General features: G+C 44.8%; 1 protein-coding gene across 1 annotated transcript; it reads left to right on the forward strand.

Moving 5' to 3' along the window:
* The first annotated feature begins 274 nt into the window (after positions 1 to 274).
* Positions 275 to 19949, forward strand: DNASE1L3 (deoxyribonuclease 1L3). The gene is made up of 9 exons (XM_010980919.3): positions 275 to 421; positions 3938 to 4174; positions 6840 to 6928; positions 10128 to 10217; positions 10792 to 10904; positions 13411 to 13523; positions 16108 to 16265; positions 19365 to 19461; positions 19772 to 19949. The coding sequence occupies exons 2-9, from the start codon at positions 4034 to 4036 to the stop codon at positions 19892 to 19894; spliced, it is 924 nt and encodes a 307-aa protein (XP_010979221.1). The 5' UTR covers positions 275 to 421; positions 3938 to 4033; the 3' UTR covers positions 19895 to 19949.
* The last annotated feature ends 539 nt before the right edge of the window (positions 19950 to 20488 follow it).

A 20488-nucleotide genomic window follows, 5' to 3' on the forward strand; every position in this document is an offset into this window, starting at 1 on the left:
AAGACCTGGGCTCCATGAAAGAGAATAAGAGGGAAGCCCCTTAGGGGCTGAGGGGGGCCAGCAAGAGAGTGGCATTTTAGCTGAGACTCAGAGGTGGGAGGAAGAGCCCTGCAGGTGGAGGGAACAGCTGTGCACAGGCCCTGAGGTGGGAACTGAAAGCCAGGCAGTGTGAGGGGAGGCCAGAGGGGAGGGTTGGAAGGGGTGAGAAGCGGATGTGACCTTGAAGAGGTGGGTAGGTGGAGGCCACAATTAAGAGTTTGGTCTCTGTATCAAATAAAGAGCTTTTGAAGGTTCTAGTTGAGCAGTGACTACCTTCAGAGAGCAACCTGCTTGAGGTCCAGACACAGCCCCACTGTGTGGAAGATCCTGTGTGAGGTCAAAACCAGAGCCTGCTTCATCAGCAGGAAACCATCATACAAAGGTAAGGTCTGTCACAATTACGCAACCTTAAATAATGCTCCTTGCCTGCCTCAAATCCCAAGCTGGTTTTGAAACTTAATGACTGGAGTAATTTGCATACGTTATGAGATTACTGCCAGGGCTCACTCCCTACTAGATAGGGAGCGGCATCAGTCACTGGAAACACCTGTTTGTCATGCGACTCATCCCCTGCCAACAGTGGGAACCTTCCTACAGGCCCCTTGTTTCTTCCTGCTGCTCTTGGGTAACTCAGCCTGTGGCACTTTCACTCCCCTGGAATCCCCACCTTGCCTTCCTCCAATTCTGAGGCGTGCCTTGGCCCTCACTGATTCCTGTCCCACCAGTGCCAGTGGTGAACGGCCGTGGCTGCCGATGGTGTCTGGGGTCATGCATCTCAACTCCTGACTCTCAAGCCTGCCCATTCAGATGACATGCATGGGACTCTTCAGTAGGGACTTATCAATAAGGACGAGAGCTTAAGGCTTTGAGTGAATGTGACTGTCCCTGCTCAATCAGGATGGTTCCCAAGGTGGACGTTTTGCTCAGGATACTAAAAGGAACTGTATGAAGAAAAGGGTCTCATGGGCAATAAATTCAGGACACACTTTCAACATAGCTAAGTGGCTTTATGGCAGGACTTCTCAGAACATTTCCTATGCTAATGTGCACTGTAAGTCTCCAAGAAGGATAGATATTTACCCTTTGCTTCAGGAGTGTTAGGAAGTACACGCCCAGGAAATGTCATTCATAGTCACTAAATGGCAGAAGGAAGGACACCTCAGAGTGTTCAGTGTGGGTCAGGCCAGTGCCTGTCTTTCCTTCCAGGCTCCAGGATTCTGGAAGAGACTATCTCAAACTCCCAATTCCCAACACTGGAGTCCAACAGAAGGAGGAGCAGAGGGTTTCTGCGGTCCCTGGGCCACCAGTGCAGCCTAGTCGCTTCAACTCCTCCACAGTTATCAGCGACTCCTGGGGCTGGGAGAGAACTGCCTTTGGCCCAGTTGGCACAGAAAGACATATCGCATGGGCACGGGCATTGTTTAAACTGCCTAAAAGAATAAAAGCTTTTTAGCACTTCTTTCTTTTTAATTACTAAACAAGTATATCAAGTATATGTTTTTGTTAAAAAAAATCAAACAATACTCAAGTGTAAACAGTAAAAAGTGGAAGTCTTCTTTTATCTCCCTCTCCTCTTTGTGCCCAGGTTTCTTATTGAGGTTTTGGTGTGCCTGGTTTGGTGGGGGAAAAGGCTGGTCTGGAGTCAGAGGGACTGGGATCGAATCCCAGCTCTGCCACATGCTAGCCATGGATCTTTGGGCACAAGCCTCAGTTTGCTCATCTGCAAAATGGAGGGACCACAGTAAGAGCCTAGGGGAGTGCTGAAGTGAGATGAAAGAGAAAGCACTTAGTGAAGCCTCTCCACTTAGTTAGATTCACTTAAATTTGACTCTGAGGATTTTACTTTCAGAATCCAGGTACTTTTTTTTTTTTTTTGAGTCCAGCTCCATGCAATGAGTATGCTAATTACAGAATGGGGTCAATCTCTGCTGTCTATTCACATGATTTTTTTTGAAGTCCTTAAGAGCTGATTCTATATTTAGAGGTCCCTTTACTTTTCAAATTAATATTCAAATCATCAAAGTTAAAAATTCAAAAACATTAATTGGCTTTTTCATTCTATAGGTTAGATTATTTTTGATGCTTGGAATTAAAACCTTTCCCAGGATCCTGGCAGGGTAGTTATTGCCTTAGAAAATGTCATGCTTTTAAGTTCAGTTATAAAAGTTCTTATTCTTTTTATAAGTCCAGCTAGGATTACCAGATAAAATACAGGATGACCAATTAAATTTGAATTATTTAAAATTATCTAAAATCAAATTTACCTAGTGCTGTGTATTTTTATTTGCTAAATCAGGCAACCCTACATCCAGCAAACTTAAATAATTACCTTTAAGGGGTTATGGGCCTATTTACAAACATTTTAAACTTATTTCATAAATTTATTATTCCTATTTCCTTGTAAACTTCTTCAGGTGTCTGAACTAACAAAAAAAGCCACCCTTTTAATAATAAATAATTCTAAATCTGATAAACGTATAAAACATTGTTAACTCCAAATTCTTACAAACGTTAGAGAACAGTAAAGAAATGTAGTGAGGTTTAAAGTTATAAATCTAAATAGAGTCCCTCAATTGTACATTTTATGTTGGAGCTGCAATATTGCCAATTTTAACAGGCCAAAATCTGTCATATGTTACAAGGTCATAAAATACCAAGTAAGTACAAATTCCTTTTTGAAAGACACAAAAAATGTGTACTATACTTAATTCTCAATCTTCCTCTGGTTAGAAGACACCCACTCACCAGGGAATACAATCACTACCAGCTTTCACCAGATTTAACCAGGCTTGAGGCCTGGGCTATGGACAGCAGGGAGATTCATATCCCCCCAAGCTCAGGAAACCATTATTTCCTTCCATGTACTATTTGGGATTATCTCCTTAGAATGCCTGCCACTGGTGCTTAGCCAGAGAGTCTTGCCAGGATGCTGACGGATGTATGCTGGTGATATTTGCATGCTTTTCCCCGTGGCTATGGCCACACGCCCATCACTTCAAGAGGGGGTGGTCCAAAGATCCTAACGCTGGCTTCAAGTTATTCACATTACCTCCCCTCTTCACAGAATTTCCTTGCCGAAGTTTGCAAATCCTGCCCAGGTTTATAACTTGATTGGATTTTGAATTTCTTTTGCCTTTCAGATCTTCCTGTCCTCCTGCCCAAATCTCTAAAAGCCATTTTACTTGGACTGAAATCCTACAATTCTTGCAAAACCTTCCTTTTTCAAGGCCACACAACTCTCACGTACATTAAATAATATCAGGTTGAAGCATGGCTCTCTCCAGGGGCTTAACTGCCTTTTTGCCCTTTACGTCCACGGATATTTGACTGACCCATCAGCAGACAAGCAGTTGCTTTTCCTAGCAACACACTGCTAGTATTTCGTGTGTTAAATTATACACAGTAAAACTTGCCTAAAAAACTATGGAATTCAAACTAGACTTGACCTTAATTATGCCCATTAGGGTACTTAGTGAGCTGGAATCTGGGTGTGTCCAGGGACAGCTAGCTGTCAAATCCCAGTGATGGCAGAAAGCTTGGCAGAATTTCCCACTGCCCCCTGCTTCCTTGTCCTCCCTTCAGAAGGCTCCATCACCCCAGATGCCCTCTGGGGTGGACCACTTCCGAGTTCACCCATTTTCAGGAAAAGGTACATGGTACGCAACCACAGGAGGATGACCAGATGTCACAGCTGGCTTCCGGCTGGTTAAGAGCAACTTTGCAGAGGTTAGTGCCTAGATTAAACTGACCAGTTTCCTCACCAGAGTGACAAAAACAAGCGCTCCTAAAAAACTAGCTCATTTCCTTCATTTCCTTGGGGAATAAAACCCCATGATCTTCAGTTCCTCAGAGAAGTGAAAGTAGCAACAAGGAATCCAGTCATTCCTGTTATCTGCAGGCTTTACAAGTCAGCCACTCCTGAGGAGGTGGCAGGGAGCCTGCTCTCCAGACACTGCTGTCCTCTCTCCAAGCCCTGAAGCCAGAGGCATCCAGGATGGCTCAGCTGCTGGCGTCCCTGCTGCTGCTCCTCCTCTCCATCCACAGTGCCCTGGCCCTGAGGATCTGCTCCTTCAATGTGAGGTCCTTTGGGGAATCCAAGAAGGCAAACTGTAACGCCATGGATGTCATTGTGAAGGTGAGCCCCCATCCCTGTCGGAAGGATCACTGGGCACCCCTCATGCTCTCTCTATAACTTTCAGACTTTAAGAAACTTGGGAGGAATGTAACTGATGTTAGTCTCTTAGGCAAAGGTAGTCTTCTCTCCCTACCCCTCTTCTTTTCTTCCTCCTTCTCCCCCGACCCCACCTCAAGCCATCAAACATTTTTCCCAATTCTGATTTTTCTCTCCACTTAGATAAGCCTTTCCTTGGGTAATATGACCAATGTCTTAGGACTCTGTTCACATTCTTCTGGAGTCAACTGACTCTCTTTATCCTGCAGGTTAATTTACTTTTGATACTGGAGCCGAAACCTTTCCCAGGACTCTGGGTGTTATTACTTTAGAAAACCCCAGAGGCACCAGGTTCTGGTGGGAACACCAGGAATCCTGGCTTCAGATTCTACCTGGCAGCCAGAGAGCCAGTTCCCAAAGTTCCTTCTCCTCCCTGAGCCTCCAGGGCCTTTCTGTAAGATGGACCTTACACAACCTGGTTGGCATCGCAGGGTTACTGTGAAAATGTGATGGGTCGACAATAAGAGCTAACAGTTACGAAGTTTCCACTAAGCCCGCACTGCTAGACACTGTGTTGGCCGGGCACTTTATATAAGACAACTCAATTAAATTGTGTTAAATAAACTATGATCACCCCTGCCATGTCTTAAATATTGGCATCATCTCCTCAACCACAATTCCTTCCTCATCAAGCAGTTTTCTTTTTTAAAATAACACTTTAAATTTTTTAATTACAGAGGTATAATTTTTCAATTATAAACTTATAATTTATAAATTAATTTTATTAAATTAAAATAGTCATTATGGAATATCATGAAAATACAGAAACATAAATAAGTATCCTATCACTTGAAGATAACAGTTGTTCACATTTGGGTAACTTTGTTATGGGCATTTTTCTATGCAAAAATAAATACATAAATCTACATCTATTTTGCAGCATAGAGACACCCATACCCAGTTTTGCATTCTGTTTTTATATGAGAAGTATTTCACGTGTTTTTAATATTCTTTTAAAACATGACTTTTAATGCTGGATAATGCTTTACTCTGTGTTTGCAACATGTTTCATTGAATGTTTTCCTCTTTGGGGACGCTTAGATTGTTTCCAATGTTTTTGTTGTAATGCATCTTCCTCTTTGATCTACACAAGTACTACTACTACTAGTAATTTGTTGTGTGCCTCCTATATGGCTGGCACGAAGTATCCATTTGTTCTCCAGCAACACTGTGAGGGAATCATTATCCTAATTCACAGACGAGGAAACCAAGGTGCCAAGTAATAGGTACCCTTTTACAACGGAAGACATTCCTAAAAGTGGGAAAATTAGACCAAAGGATAAATGCATTTTTAAAGGCTTTTGATTCATATTCTAAAATGCCTTCCAGACAGGTCTGACAGTGGTAAGTGACCAATGTCTTAGGACTGGCCGGGTGAGCAGCAGACCCATCGATTGCAAGCCGACTGATAGGAGGATCCAGACTCGGACAGCCTTCCTCCTCCGACACTACACAGGTGCATCCCCAGCCCCCAGGACTTCTTAAAGGCTGTACAAGCCAGTGCTGGTGGCTCTCTCCACAAAGCCCTCCTTGGAGAGGAAACTGGAACGTGTATGTGTTCTGGAAAAAAGACCAGTAGCATAGTCCTCCTCTCCACGTCTTTAGAGGCTGTGTGAGAAGATAAAATTAACCTTGACCGACAAATTCCGTGGCACTAAGCCCACTGAAACCCACTACACAGAAAGATCCCTGTGGTCTCTAGTGGGTGTCGGCTTGGTCTGCACCCTGGGCTCCAGGTTACTGCTCATCCTGAAGGAGACTCTCCTGCATCCTTTACCCACTGAGCTCCTTCTCACCTCTCAGGGCCTGTTCTCTGTGGAGACTTTCCTGATTCTCAGGGCTGATGTGATCAATTATTCCTCAACACACCCACAGCTCTGGCTTTTATTCAGCACAAATTTTATTTGCCTTTTATTGTAGCTAGTTCTTCCCACTCAGCTCTCTCACTGATAGTGATTCTTTGAGGGCCGGACCGTAGTTTAACAGTTTAGTCTGGTGCAGTCCAGTACACCTCAGTTCAAGTCCTGGCTCTACCGCCTATATCGGCAATGTGACTTTAAACTAGTTACTCAATCACTCCAAGCTTGGTTTCCTTCTACGCTTAATGGACTAAAAATCATAGTCTCATAGGGTTGATGAGGCTTAGAGTAGACTCATAACAAATGTTAGCTCTTACACTTATCATCATAATTATACCTCTTTTTTTCTGCAGTATCCAGCTTGGTACCTTTCACTTACTAAGGACTTCGTAAAAATTTATTATTATTATTATGTAATTATTCAACCAAAACCAAGAGGTTGTGACAGTGGGCTCTGGACCTGGGTTGCCAAGGTCACATTCTGCCTGGACCACTTTAGCTGGGTGACTTTAGATAGTATCTCAGAACCTCAGGCTCTTTGTCTTTAAAATGGACACAACAGTAGTAATTACATCAGGGAGTCCATCATTTGTTTCAAAGAAATTAATTACTTTAACAAAGCATGCAACTTAAAACATGGTAAGTGCCCAATAAAGTTTTCATTATTTGTAGTAAGTGGCCTCACATGGCCGGGAACTCCCTCTCTGCAGGTCATCAAACGCTGTGACATCATGCTCCTGATGGAAATCAAGGACAACAACAACAGGATCTGCCCCGAGCTGAAGGAGAGGCTGAACGGGTAAGGACGGGGGCCTGGACCCTCTGCCGGCTCACAGCCAAGAGCAGGGGCATCCAAAAACTCCCAGGGAACTGAAACTAGTGTGAGAGCTAGCACTGGCCCAGACCACCAGGTCACGTGGACAACACCGCCAGACTTCTGACTCTATTAACCATGGTCCCAAGAACTTTCAACCAGCTGGTTTTAATATGATAAAGTGAAAGAGGGAAACAGGTGAGGAGTCAGGACAGAGAGAAATGAAAGAAAGAGACTAGAAGCTGAGCTGAGAAGTACTGTTACCAAGAAAAGACTGAGTGCAAATGTGAAATCATGATATACCCAAAGGATGGAATATTTTGTAGCCATTAACAGTCCTATTTACTACAGAATAGGTTAGAGCTAAATATTCCAGCATGGAAAGACAGCTGCAGTGTATCAAAATACACAAGTTCAAAACTGTAGGTAAAAGAGCCCATTTCAGTGATCACACTACATTACATAGGAATAAGGGCGTACTTGAGTTTGCGTGGGTATAAAAGAAAGACAGGAAGGATGTGCTCAAACTGTTAACAGTGGTTACTTCTGTGCGGTGGGGGTGGGTATGAGAGGAGGACCACTGCGGAAGGGGTTGTGAAGAAATGGGGAACGTTTGCTTTTTATTTTATATACTCTGTATGATCTGAATACTTTACAAAAAGTCTGAATTGATTTTACAAATTGAAAATTTTTAAATTCATGTCCTCAAAATAGTTTAAAATTATATCAGGTTACATTTATGATTTCTAGTCTATCTCAAAGAATAATCACCCCAGAGTGAGTTAAAAATGCAAATTTGGGGTCCCTGTCTACTTATTCTGAGGCACCCTAATTTTTAAAAACTTCTAATGTAACCTTTCTTTCGTAGATATAAAATTAAACAATAGAGTATACAATATGTACCAAAGAATTCAATTATGTAGAAAAGCAAACCAAAACAAAAAGCATAAAAGATTCAAAGGCAGTGAAACAAAATGTGGACAGTGGCTACATCAGAGTACAAATTTACAAGGAATTTAATGTGATTTCTTCTACATTTTTTCTGTATTTTCCAAATTTTCTACAACGAGGATATTACACTTCCTCTTCCCTTTTCTCATGAAATATTTTAAACAAACTTAAAAGCACAGAGGAAATGGTAACAAACAGCCATGTATCTCCCACTCAGACTGAATAAACAGTGATATCTGGCCATTATTACACTTTTATAAATAGGAAAACTCCTGTTGTTTTTTAGAAATAAATGGTCAATCCAGCCTTCTTAGGCCTGGGTAGAACAGCCTTGGCGCTCTCCTTTGCACAGAGAGCCCCTTGGGCTGACCCCACCACCCCTCTCAGGTCTCAGTTGCTCATCTGAAAATGTGGGCTGGCAGCTGAGGGTCACCTTTTTAGCCTTGCAGGTCTTCTGTTTCTGGGTCTGCTCTCCACAGTGACAGAGGGAGTGCAGCCCAGGGGTTAGGCACCAACGCTCAGCTCAGATTATCTGGGTTTGGATTCTGGCTCTGCCATGACCTTGGGCAAGTTACTGAATCTCTTTGTACCTCATTTGCTGTCTATAAATGGAGCTAATAATAGAACCCATCTTCCTAGGGTGTGGTGATAATTAAATTAAATTGTGTGTGTAAGTGGTTGAGCTGTGCCAGGCATGTATAGTGGTCACTGAGTGCTGGGGATGTCCATTACTAGTAAAAGAAAGGGAACTGTAATGGAGGTGATGGTCCAAAGGGCCACAGTAACAGCTACTGTTGACACCCTAACTATACCATAGATGCCAGGCATCCTGTTAATCAATTTACATGAGTCATTCATTTACTCCTCACAACAATTCTGTAGAGTAGGTACCATTATTACCTCTTTTATAGCTGATGGAACTGAGGCACAGAGAGGGGGAATCTGCCTAAGGTCACCCAGCCAGTAAATGGCCAAACCTACCTTTGCACCTGGGTTGTGTCTGACTCCAAAGCCAGTGGTCTATTCTGAGCCTCCTCAGCCTTCCTTGGAGTGGCCCCAGCCAGTTTTCAGAAGTGTGGGGGACTGAGAGGACAGGGAGGCTCCAGGCACCTGCCCACAGTTGGTCTGGTTTAAGTCCTCCCACCCAGAGTGGTCTTGGTTCTCTCCAATCTCCCTAGACTGTGCCATGGACTCCAGGCTGAGCCAGGCCTGTTTGTCCCCTAATTCCCTGTAAGACAGGAGGGGCCTTAGTCACCTCACAGCTGAGTCACTGCAAGCAGTCTGCCAACCCAGGATTTGGCAGGCTAGATTCAAAACAGGGCCAGCCTTCCCAAACTAGAAGCCCAGAAGAAGTTCCCACTCCTGGGGCCCCCGTGGCCTGATCTGCCTTAGAATATGATTCCCAGGAATTTCCGTAGGGTCTAAGTTGGCCCCTAAAGACCCCTCTGCTTTTTTCCAACTGAACCTGAGAATATGCCATAGCTTAGCCATGCCCCAGATCTTTTCATAGGCAGCATGGTAAAACCGCGTCAGGCTCTGCCCAGGGTAGAGTACTCAGCAGGTTTGGCTAACACACCTGAGAGTCCAGTTTCTTTGATAAAGGTGAGGAGTAGGATTAGTGGAACTTCATGGCTGTGTCCTCAGCCTCCAGGACAGAAACAATAGCTGATTTGGAAACACAGTTTCAGGACTCATGAGAAAATGCCTGGGGATTTTTGGAGCAAGAGAGAATGCCCAACAAAAACGTAACAAGGAATCCTGTACATGATAAACGCTCCGCAGTGGTGCGGGGACAGGGTGACCTGATGAGGTTTACTCCACCAGGAAGTATGACGTGCAGCCCAGCCATGGGCCAGAATGGGGTTTGGGGCTGATTGTGGCCTGAATCTTTTACAGTTTCAATGGTCTCCCATAAAAGCAAGCCAATGCAGGTGTGTTTGGGGGATGAGTAGGGTCTGAGTTCAAATCCCAGCTTTGTACTTGCAAACTCTAAAGAGTGGGTAACACTAGTACCCACCTTATAAAGATAAGAAATAATGGCTGTAAAGATCCTGCCAGATATCACATTCCCAGTCAATGGTGGCCCTTCTTATAAGAGTCAAAGGTTATGATGAACAGTAGCCCTTTGACATGATGCCATTGGAGATATGGAGGCGGACTGGAGGGAGGGGAACCTATGCAGTAGAGGAATGTTTACTCTTAAGATGCAATGTCAAATCTTTATGTTCCCTAGAAATTCAAGAAGAAGCATAACATACAACTATGTGATTAGCTCTCGGCTTGGAAGAAATACATATAAAGAACAATATGCCTTTCTCTACAAGTAAGTATAAATTATGCTTCCTAGAAAATGGCTCACTTATCAGTTATGACTGTGAATAGAATCAAAACGTGTATCTTTTCTTTAAAACCAAATCTGGATCTCTAACCGGTTCCCAATATTGATCAAAATAATTGCTGTCAAAATTGGGGCTGATGCAAAGCATGAACGCTTTAAAACAACTCTGTTGGCTGACTTAGTGACCACCTGGTCAGGAAGGTCAAGAGTTTCCTATTCTTCACGGTCAAGTCCTGGCTAGGGATGGAAACCTAAGTTGCCCAGCGTGGCGGGCTCTGGGGCTTCATATTCTTGTTTTCTTCCTACTAGTAATCTGTTTTAAGATTGACCTTTAACTCGTGAGGTTCCCCGGATAACTAGTACTGCTCAGATCTTCAGCTCCCGGAAGGCCCTGTTCATTGAGAAGAACTGACTGAGCCTTGTTCTCAGGCAAGAGACCCCTTTCAGCCTTGAGCCTGCACAGGAGGCCAACAAAGCTGTGGGACCCTACATCTCAGCTTCTTGAAAGAAGTAAGAAGAAAGCCAACTCATCTGAGAGGGCTTCCTTTTTTTCTTCCAGGGAAAAGCTAGTGTCTGTGAAGGACAGCTACCTCTACCACGACTATCAGGATGGAGACACAGATGTATTTTCCAGGGAGCCCTTTGTGGTCTGGTTCCAGTCACCCTACACTGGTGAGATCCACAGACCCCTCGCACCCATCATCTTCCCAGCGATTCTATGAATGGGCAGCCGCCCTGTGTGTGAGTTGTGATCCCGGGGTTTATGCAGCATCTGTAGAGAGGAACTAGGCTTGAAAAAACATAATATTTGAATGTAGAGGATGCAAGTATAGTTTGTTGACACCAGACTGGCTTCTCAGAATGCCATGACTCAAGACTTCCTCAGCCCAGAACCCACTTTCTGGAATCAATAACTTTACTCTCTTTGGAGCATTTAGGCTGATGGAAATTATTTACAGAACTCCTTTAGTCCTAATCAAGTACAGCTATTCCTTTATTTGAAAAACCCGAGCAATGGCTAGCAAAGGTGGACCCCCAACCCAGAGTCGCACTCTCCCTCCAGTAACCACAGAGCAAGTTTCTCCACAGACTGAGGGTAGAGGAAAAAATCCAAACAATTGCACCCTGAGCTCTGACAACAATAGTGCTTGTATCAATCACTAACAATTATTGATCCCTTATTAGTGCCAGGTTCCTATAATCTCTGCAACACCCTACAAGGTAGGAACTAGGATTATGTCCAGTTTACACTGGAGGAAATTGAGGTTCAAAAAGGTGGAGTCACTTATCCAAGTTCATCAACGACTGAAGTGGATAAGCCAGGGCTGTAACCCAAGCTGCCATCTCGGGAGCCCACACTCTTAACCACCATGAAATACTCAATGAAAGTCAAGGATTAATTTGACTTGTAGATTGGAACTATATAGAATCAAATGCTTTTTCAGTACCCACTACATGCCAGGCTCTGGGCATGAGATGAGAGAGACAAGGTCCCTACCCTTGTGAAGTTACATTGTAATAGGAGAGACAGATAATTACCAAATGAATGTATGCAGAGCTGTATGTAAGAGCAGTTACATCTATACTACACAAATATTAATATCTTGAACTATGAAGCTAACTATTTCTGTAGAAGGCTAATTAGCTGAGGGGCAGAGTATTTCAGAAAAACAAACATGGGAGAATGGTGGGAAATTCCCAGTAGGAAATAAAAAACAAGAAGGACTGGGGGCTACTGAGGTCAAGAAATGCCTTTCAGAGACCATGTTCAGTAATCTTTGTCATGCATACGATTCACATTTGGCTGACATGGGCAGTGTTAGGAGAGTCCCCTTTCCCCTAAATGATTATCTCTTCTCCAAGGAGTCTTCAGCCTCAGTGAACTGCTGAACAAACCTGTTTACTGGGAGCTTTCCCCCTTCCCTGCCTGCCCCCACAGCCACCCCGCTGGGATGGCACCCCAGCTGTGCCTCATTTGGAGTCCTCTCTTGTATAAGGAAAGCTCTTTATGTCCTCTCTGTTTGGGATTAAAGATGAAGGGATAGCCATTCATCCATCTTTTCTTTCCTTCCTTCCTTCATTCATGTATTCAATCAACAAACATTTCTGAGCACTGCCAATGTGGTGCTAGGTACTAGAGCCAAGAGGGTGAACAAGACAGACAAGCCTGCCCTCATAGAGCTTAGGTTCAGGTGAGCCAAACAAAGAAGTAAAGCAGGTAGTTTCAGAGCGTGAAAGCCATAAGCAGGGTTCACTGGATAGTTGGATAAGGAGCCCACCTTAGATGGGCCACCAGAGATGGTTCTTTGGAAGTGACAGTGGGCTGAAACCTGAGGAAGTCAGTCACAGACGGTTGGGGGAAGGGCATTCCAGAGGGAGGGCACGATGAACACACATCTCAGAGGTGGGAAAGGAGTTGGGGTATTTAGGGGACCAAAAAGAGGTTCGGGAGTGGAGAGGAGTGAGGGGGAAAGTGAGAGACAGGCTGCTGAACCAGGGTGGGGTCCTGGAGACAGGCTGCCAGTCCCCACTGTGGGACTGAGGAGTGACCACCCAACAGCCCCCAGCTGCTGAGTAGGAGTGGGGACCCAGGCCCAGAATGAGGGAAAGCCCAAGGAGGAGGCATTCAGAATGCCAGGGTCGCCCACATCCCCTAGCTCAGGCTCTCTCAGTCCCTCCTGATGGGGGAGGTTTTCAGACAGACACTCTACAAAGAACCACTTTCTTTTTTAAATGACTTCTTCAGTTTTTTTTTTTTTTCCTGATTACAAAAGGAGTATAAACTGACAAGGCTCAATTTTTTTTTTTAATTAGAAAAAACTTTTTTTCTTAGCACAAATGCCAAACAGGCTTATTATTTTCAAAAATAGAAAATACAGGGTTTTTTTTAATGAGAAAATAAAAACACCCACAATGCCAGCAAGGAACACTGTCTACTAGCTTTCTCTTAGCCATGAAGGGCGAGTGGGAGAAAAGAGGCTTTCGTGTGCTGGAAATAGCGGCCTAATGACCCCAAGATCATTCAAATCTCAGCCACTGGCTAGGCCCCCCGGTAATGAGGGGGTCTGAGATGACACAGTCCATGCCTTCTAAGGAGACAGCCTTGTTCCCCTCAAGCAATGTTTATGGAACCTCAACAGAGGAAATGTGTGACCTCTGCCTCTTTCCTGTTCCTCAGCTGTCAAGGACTTCGTGATTGTCCCCTTGCACACCACCCCTGAGACATCCGTTAAGGAGATTGATGAACTGGCCGATGTCTATATGGATGTGAAACGTCACTGGAAGGCAGAGGTAATGACCCTCTGTGTCTGCTGAATTCCCAGCTAGTGGGGGCAGAATCTGGCCCCTGAGAGGGACCCTGAGAAGGACGAGCGACTCCGAAGGGAGGTCAGGCACAGACCACCACCACTTTACAGCTTCATTTTAGGCCTTTCCTGGGCCCTAAATATCCTCTTTGCTAATCTGCCTGGGTACCGCCCATGTGGGTCTTGGGAACTCCTACACTGCTCCACTAATAATGGCGGCCAAAATTCACTGAGCAAATGAATAGCTGGTGCTGGGCACCATGCTGAGGCTAGACATGGACAAGTTTATTTCATCCTCCCAAGAACCCCTTGAGAGAACTACTTTGATCATTCTACTTTGAAGTTGAGAACAGTGAGACAGAGAGGTCAGGAGTCTTTAAGTTTCAAGTGACAGAATCTCCAACTAGCTCATGAAAGGGAAGACTAACGTACTGGTTCAGGCACAGCTGGATCCAGAGCTCAGGTAAAGTAATCTGGGCTTATCTTGTCTCTCTTTCTCTCTCCATCTCTTGGCCCTCCTTTCCTCTGAGTGGACTCCTTTCTCAGGCTGCTTCCACCTTTGGGATGGCAAGATAGCTACCAGCAGCTTCCAGACCAAGTGACAAGTTTTCTTTTCCACAATGCCATAAATACCCTGGGGTTGGCTCTGATTGGGTCATATGTCCATCCCTGAACCAAGCACTGTGATCAGCTGGTTGAGATGCTCTGACTGGTTAAGTCTCTGTCAGTTCCACCCCAACCTCATGGACTAAAGTGGAGGAGGGAGATAGTTTTCCAAAGAAATGAGGGGTGCTACTCTCACAGAAGGGGAATACATCCACCATCTCTCTTGGCATCAACTATTTCCTCATCTGGAAAACAGGAGTGCTACCTCCTGTGGCTGTGAGGGTCTGGGAAAGCTCCTGGTGAAATAGAAGTGCTCCAGAGGGCTCTTCCTCATTCCTCTCTCTCCTTTTGAGATATGACTCCAGTGATCTCCCTTCCTCCTCCTCAGTTCTGCTGCTCAAAGTGCAATATTAGTCAAGTAAGGTGTGAACACAGAGCTGGGACATGGAGCACACAAAGGGTATTTTTCATTGTTCCTAAAACTATAAATTCCATTCATTCATTCAGCAAGAATTTACTGAGCATCTGTTAAATGCCAGGTACTGGGGGGGGGGGGCATGAGTGGCACAAAAATGAACAAGAGGGGAAATTCTTGTGCTGAGGGGCCTTCAGTAAGGCTGACTGGGATTCAGCTCTTGACTTCACTACTTGAACGTCCAAGCTGAGTAGCCTTGAACAGGTCACTAGATCCCTCTATCCTGTTTCCAGAGGCGTCAAAGGTCCCTTCTACCTCCTAGTGTTTATTGTGAGATTTAAATTAAACTTTATAAAAATACTTAACGCTGGGCCTGGTACACTGTGAATGCTCCATAAATCACGCCTATATTAATAGAAGCTGGTGGATACTCGGGTTAAGGATGACATCCTGTCCTCAACCGTGTCCAGCAATCTCAGGGAAAACCATGATACCCAAGGTCAAAGTAAAATGTTTTTGAAGAAAACTCTAAAGTCAGCAACAGCCCCAAACAATAGCACAAACCAGGAAATCTGTGTTTCCTCCAGACTGAGAAATATTACAATTCTGTTCCAAGAGCCCTGCAGGGAAAAACACTTCTAAGACCGGTTCTGATGGTGGACAGCGCACTCTGTCACCCCCTCCTTTTAAGACTCTTCCCACTTCCACAATAGGCAAACTTTCCATGGGAGCAAGTTCCCAACTTCAACACAACAGGAGAGAAAGAGCAGGGTCAAAGGAGTCAAATACACCACCCTGTTCATTTTTCCTGCTTGGAAACAAAAGTTGTTGACTCATTCACACGTTTATCCCCTACAGGAGTTTAAGCCAGAGACAAAAGATGTGAGGGAATAAATCAGCCAGACTCTTTTATCCCCACCTAAATTGGCGTGCCGAATTAGAGAGACTTGGTGACTAAGGACAGGAAGGAGCAGCCACAGCAAACACTCTACTTCCCATTAAAAACATCCTTCCTTGTCATACTCACCTGTCAAATATTCAGCAGAACTGTGACTCAGTTTTGAACTGTGACCTCTTCTTTTAAAAAGCGAAAAGAAACTAGGACCCTGTTTGATAGGGCTGCCTTAACAAAGTACTAAAAACGAGGTGGCTTAAACGGCAGAAATTTATATCCTCACGGTTCTGGAGCTGGATGTTTGAGATGAAGGTGGCAGCAGGGTTTGGTTCTTCTGAGGCCCCTCTCCTTGGTCTTCCCTGTGTGTGTGTCTGTGTCCTAATATCTTTTTATGAGGACACGTGGCACATGGGATTAGAGGCCACCCATATAACCTCATTTTACCTGAATCAGCTCTTTAAAGGTCATCTGCAAATACAGTCACATTCTGAGGTGCTGGGGGGTTAGAACGTATGAATTTGGGGGAACAGAATTCAGCCCACAACAGAACCCACTGTTTACTGGATGTGGGAAGTGGAGTCATTGCTGGCAGTTCTGAGTCAAAGCATTAGACAGCAATGCCTACAGGTGATGGTTTTGAATCTTGTCCTTCAGAATTTCATTTTCATGGGTGACTTCAATGCTGGCTGCAGCTACGTCCCCAAGAAAGCCTGGAAGAACATCCGGCTAAGGACTGACCCCAGGTTCATTTGGCTGATTGGGGACCAAGAGGACACCACGGTCAAGGAGAGCACAAACTGTGCATATGACAGGTAGGAAGCATCTGCCAGAGCACTGTTGGCCCATATAGTGCTTGGCGTGCGTTTGAACAGGCGGCTCCCTCTGGGCACATGAAGCTCTTGACTTGGAGAACTGAGCCAATTAGAATTTAGGGCCCTCCACTGGGTACTTTGTGCAACATACAAACTGCATGGCCATATAGGTGGCCCTGAGCACTGTAGCTCAGCAGTAGCAAGTGCAGGCTTTGGTGTCAGACAGGCCTGGGTTCAGATCCTACCACTTAATATGTCGGGGACCAAAAGACGTAAGCTCTCTGCATCTGTTTCCTTCCTTGTAAAAGGTAGACTGTAATAGTGCCTCACTCTTGGGTAAACAATGAGAACTAGAGTAACATGTATAACTTCTAACACAATGTCTGCCTTACGGTAAGTGCTCAGTACATTCAATGGCTCTTGAGTCCATCACAAAGTCATACTATTATTTATTCATTCAATCCCCTATCTCTGGGCATTAGGTTATTATCAAGGGTTTGCTACTAAAAGCACTGCTGAAACAAACATTCTAAGCATGGGCTTTGGGCATATATTTATGATTTCCTCAGGGTAAGAGTCTAAAAATTAGACCAGTTAGTGCAGAGAAATTTACACTTCTAGTGCTTTTGCTACACATTTCTAAATGCAAATGTTTACATTCAAATAATAGTGTTCTCTGGTATTTGTAAAATCTCTCTGGGGGTTTTCAATCAGCTTTCAATTTTGCTCCTTAAGTCAGGAGGGAGGGGCTGGGGGGAACTAAAGCATGTGAATGTTCACGATTTGCACAGCCACAGAGGAGACCACAGGCAGGGAAGTTCCTAGGAGCTCTGTTTCCACGAGTAGCCACTGATCCTCAAGCTCAGCCTGCTGCTGAGGAAGCGTGAGATTGCCATCTGCAAGAGGACAGCTCTCATTTCTCTAGTTTTGAGTTCTGATTTTCATTTCCATCCCATGACCTCCTTTGTTCCTTGTGGAGCCTTCAGGGCTGGGGCGTCCTTTGCAGACATCATCACTCCCCAAAGTGGAAACAGCCCTAGTACCAGGGAAAGCAGAATCAAGGTGGGAAGTTACAGGAGACTGAGCTTCCCAGGTGCCTGCCCCTTCCCTCCCATTTTGAGGGGCTGTAGCAAAGCTGGCTGGAGATGGCCACTCACCCACTTGCACATGCCAGCTGTGTGGCCTTGGGCAGGGCAAGTCCCTTCTGCAGCTCCATTCTTCATTCTTGGCAAAGGAGAGGGATGCGATCAAAAGAAATGGAGCAGAACAGTGACTTACAGAGAAAGATGGATTAGGTGGAGTGGGGCAATAGGTTAAAAAAGGTGTTTACTAAAGGGACCTTGGTTTTCCACACTTGCACGCCAAAGGATGGCGGGATCACAGTGTTCTTTTTTGACATTTCTTATTTTCTTGCTCTGAATTTTCTATGTTTTCCATAACATCATGTATCTTTTATGGTCTATAAAAAAGCATATAAACATTTAATAGGAGGAGTAAGATAAAATGGTCTTAATTCCAGTCTTTGTTCTATGTGCAAATATTTATTGCACAACTCCATGTGCTGAGTGCTGGGGGAGCTGAGTGTGATCAGGAGACTTGCCGACACACATAACTAGAAGTCTGAAATGGGGGAGCCCTAACTATGCTGTTCTTGACTCTCTGGGTCTGAAAGGATGGCTTCAACTGAAATCTCCAACTGAATGTGAAGAGTTTACTTATGGAGTTGAGTTCAAAGTTAACCAGGTGGCGTTGGTGGCAAACAAAGGAAACCAAATCAGCCGGCTGGAATCAGGGAAAGCTCAGTGGATGGTCACGAGCTAGCAGTCTGTCTCATGTCACCATTCTTTGGCCAGACAGTTGGGGCCATGTAGACCCAATTGCACCCCACACTTGGGATACACTGAGTCCGTTTCCCAAACTCATTTAACCACAATGTTCCCATTTTTTGTCACTGCTGCAAAGCAACTGGAATATGGTTTTTCTCTATATTTGTCTTTAAATCCATCCATTTCTGATATAAATTAATTTTTAAAGAAAATCTCACAATACTAAGGTAAGAAAACAGCATTATTTGCCATAAATCAAAAACAATGGTAAAAATAAACCCAGTGAAAACTGAACAATGTGAAGTTGTGCCTTAATTCTCTTGCCTGCAGAATGCTCTCTCTCGGTCAAAATGGGAGCTTAGGGAGGCGTTAAAGATAAACCTGAACCTTTCTCCATAACTGAATCAGAAAAAGTGAAAATAACTGCAAATGGAACCATATTTTTAGTACACAAGCCACTGCTATCTGCTGTGATGTCCATGTCTCTTCTACTGCCAGGGCTACCTGCCAGAGGACACTGTCCTGCTGCCACAGGCCACAGCAGGGCTGAGCCTGTTTCCCAGTGGTAGGCACTGTCCTGAGGCTCACACTGTCAGTGGGAGGAAAAACTTCCCCCAACCCCTCTTGAGTTCTTGTGGCTGGACTAATCATAAAATTGACACAGACTGATTAACAGGAGAAAAAGAAACAAATCTTGTGCACATGGAGGTCTCAGAGAAATGGAACCTAAGAAGTGTTCAAAGTTGGCAGCTTTTATACTTTTTAGATGAAGAAACAATAAATTTGTGAACAACTGACAGGAAAAGGAACTCAGGTTTGGGGCCCTCAATTAGTGAAGAATCTAAACAGAATCTGCGCTTGGGGTAGTAAATTAAAGAGGTAACAAGGTTTGTTTATACAGGCTTCTTGCCCTGAATTCCCTATCTTTGCAGATAAGGGTATCTGTCCTTTCTTCTACCTCCAAAGGCAGGGAGACTGCACCTTTCACAGGGAAGATCTATTTCCTGCTTTCAGGGAGCCAGAAAGAAAAGTCAGAGCATTCTTCCTGCATTGGCTGTTCATTTTAAGTAACTTTAATTCAAAATAATCAATATGCCATTGTGGCATATTTTGGGGTGGCCTTCCCTGAGCCCTAACACAAGCTAAAACCAGGCCTGGACTCCTGAACACCACATGAAAGGGCCAGTTTGCTTAGTCCATTCAAACAGGAAGCCTGGACTGATCTCAGAAATCAACAGGGTGGATTAACGTGACTATCTTCCCTCTCCCCCAGGATTGTGCTTAGAGGACAAGAGATTGTCAGCTCTGTCGTTCCCAAATCAAACAGCACCTTTGACTTCCAGAAAGCTTACAGGCTGACTGAAGAGGAGGTATGGCTGTCATCTTGTCTTTTTGTGCCACCGCCCTGGGAAGATGGGTTGGTGTCACTGAGTAGGGGTTCAGGCCACCACTGGAGATAAGACACTGGGCCACTGGACCTTGAGTCTCAAAGCCTATGATTCTGTAAATTGAGGACTTGCCCAAATTTCTGATTGAACTTGTCCAGGGACAATGCTCCAGTGCATACTCTGCTGGGTGGCTTGGGCATTTCGTCCTGGGCCTCCCTGAGCCTGAATTTGTTCATCACTAAAATGAGAGTGTCTCCTAATTCCCAAAGCTATCTCCCTTTTCTCTTTGCAGGCCTTGGATGTCAGCGACCACTTTCCAGTTGAATTTAAGCTTCAATCTTCAAGGTTCTTAACCAACAGCAAAAAAACTTTCTCTTCAAACAAGAAAAAAAAAGCCAGTCGCACCTACATATAAAGGTGCCACCTGATTAACCATTTCTTGCCTCTAAATAAAGCAGCTCTAACAGGTATGAACTGTTCCCGGCGCTTGGGAAACAAGCCTGGCCCAGCCGCTTTCATTTTTCAACTTGAATCTAATCCCGCTTGAGCCAAATTGGGAGGAATATCTTCCATTTCCTCATTTAGTCTCAAACCTCCCTGGCATTGCCTGAAAGGAAACTGGGGACCTTCACGTCCTGAGCTAGAGCCCCATTAGCTGTCACTGACACTGCTCAACCTCCGAGAGAGGCCACAGGAGGAGGAACAGTGGCTTTCCATCTCCCTGAGGGCGTCCTGTTCCGCCAGAAATGACCAGAAACGCCAACAACACCAAGGCCTCAACTACACCCCATGATTTGGGCAATGAACTGCTTTAGGAACCTGGCCCTCCTGTGTGAGGCCAGGTCACCATCACATCTGGCAGGGACAAAGAATAAAGACCACTCCCACTGGTCTCCCTGCCTCCAAATAGTCCTCCAGCCCAGCCAGCCCAGTAAGCACCAGTGTCATCCTTTGAAATTCCAATCTGACCACAGCCTACCCCATTCCCACACCCTTCTTTTAAATCCTT

This window comes from Camelus dromedarius, chromosome 17 (assembly GCF_036321535.1).
Source record: "Camelus dromedarius isolate mCamDro1 chromosome 17, mCamDro1.pat, whole genome shotgun sequence".
NCBI classification, from domain to species: domain Eukaryota; kingdom Metazoa; phylum Chordata; class Mammalia; order Artiodactyla; family Camelidae; genus Camelus; species Camelus dromedarius.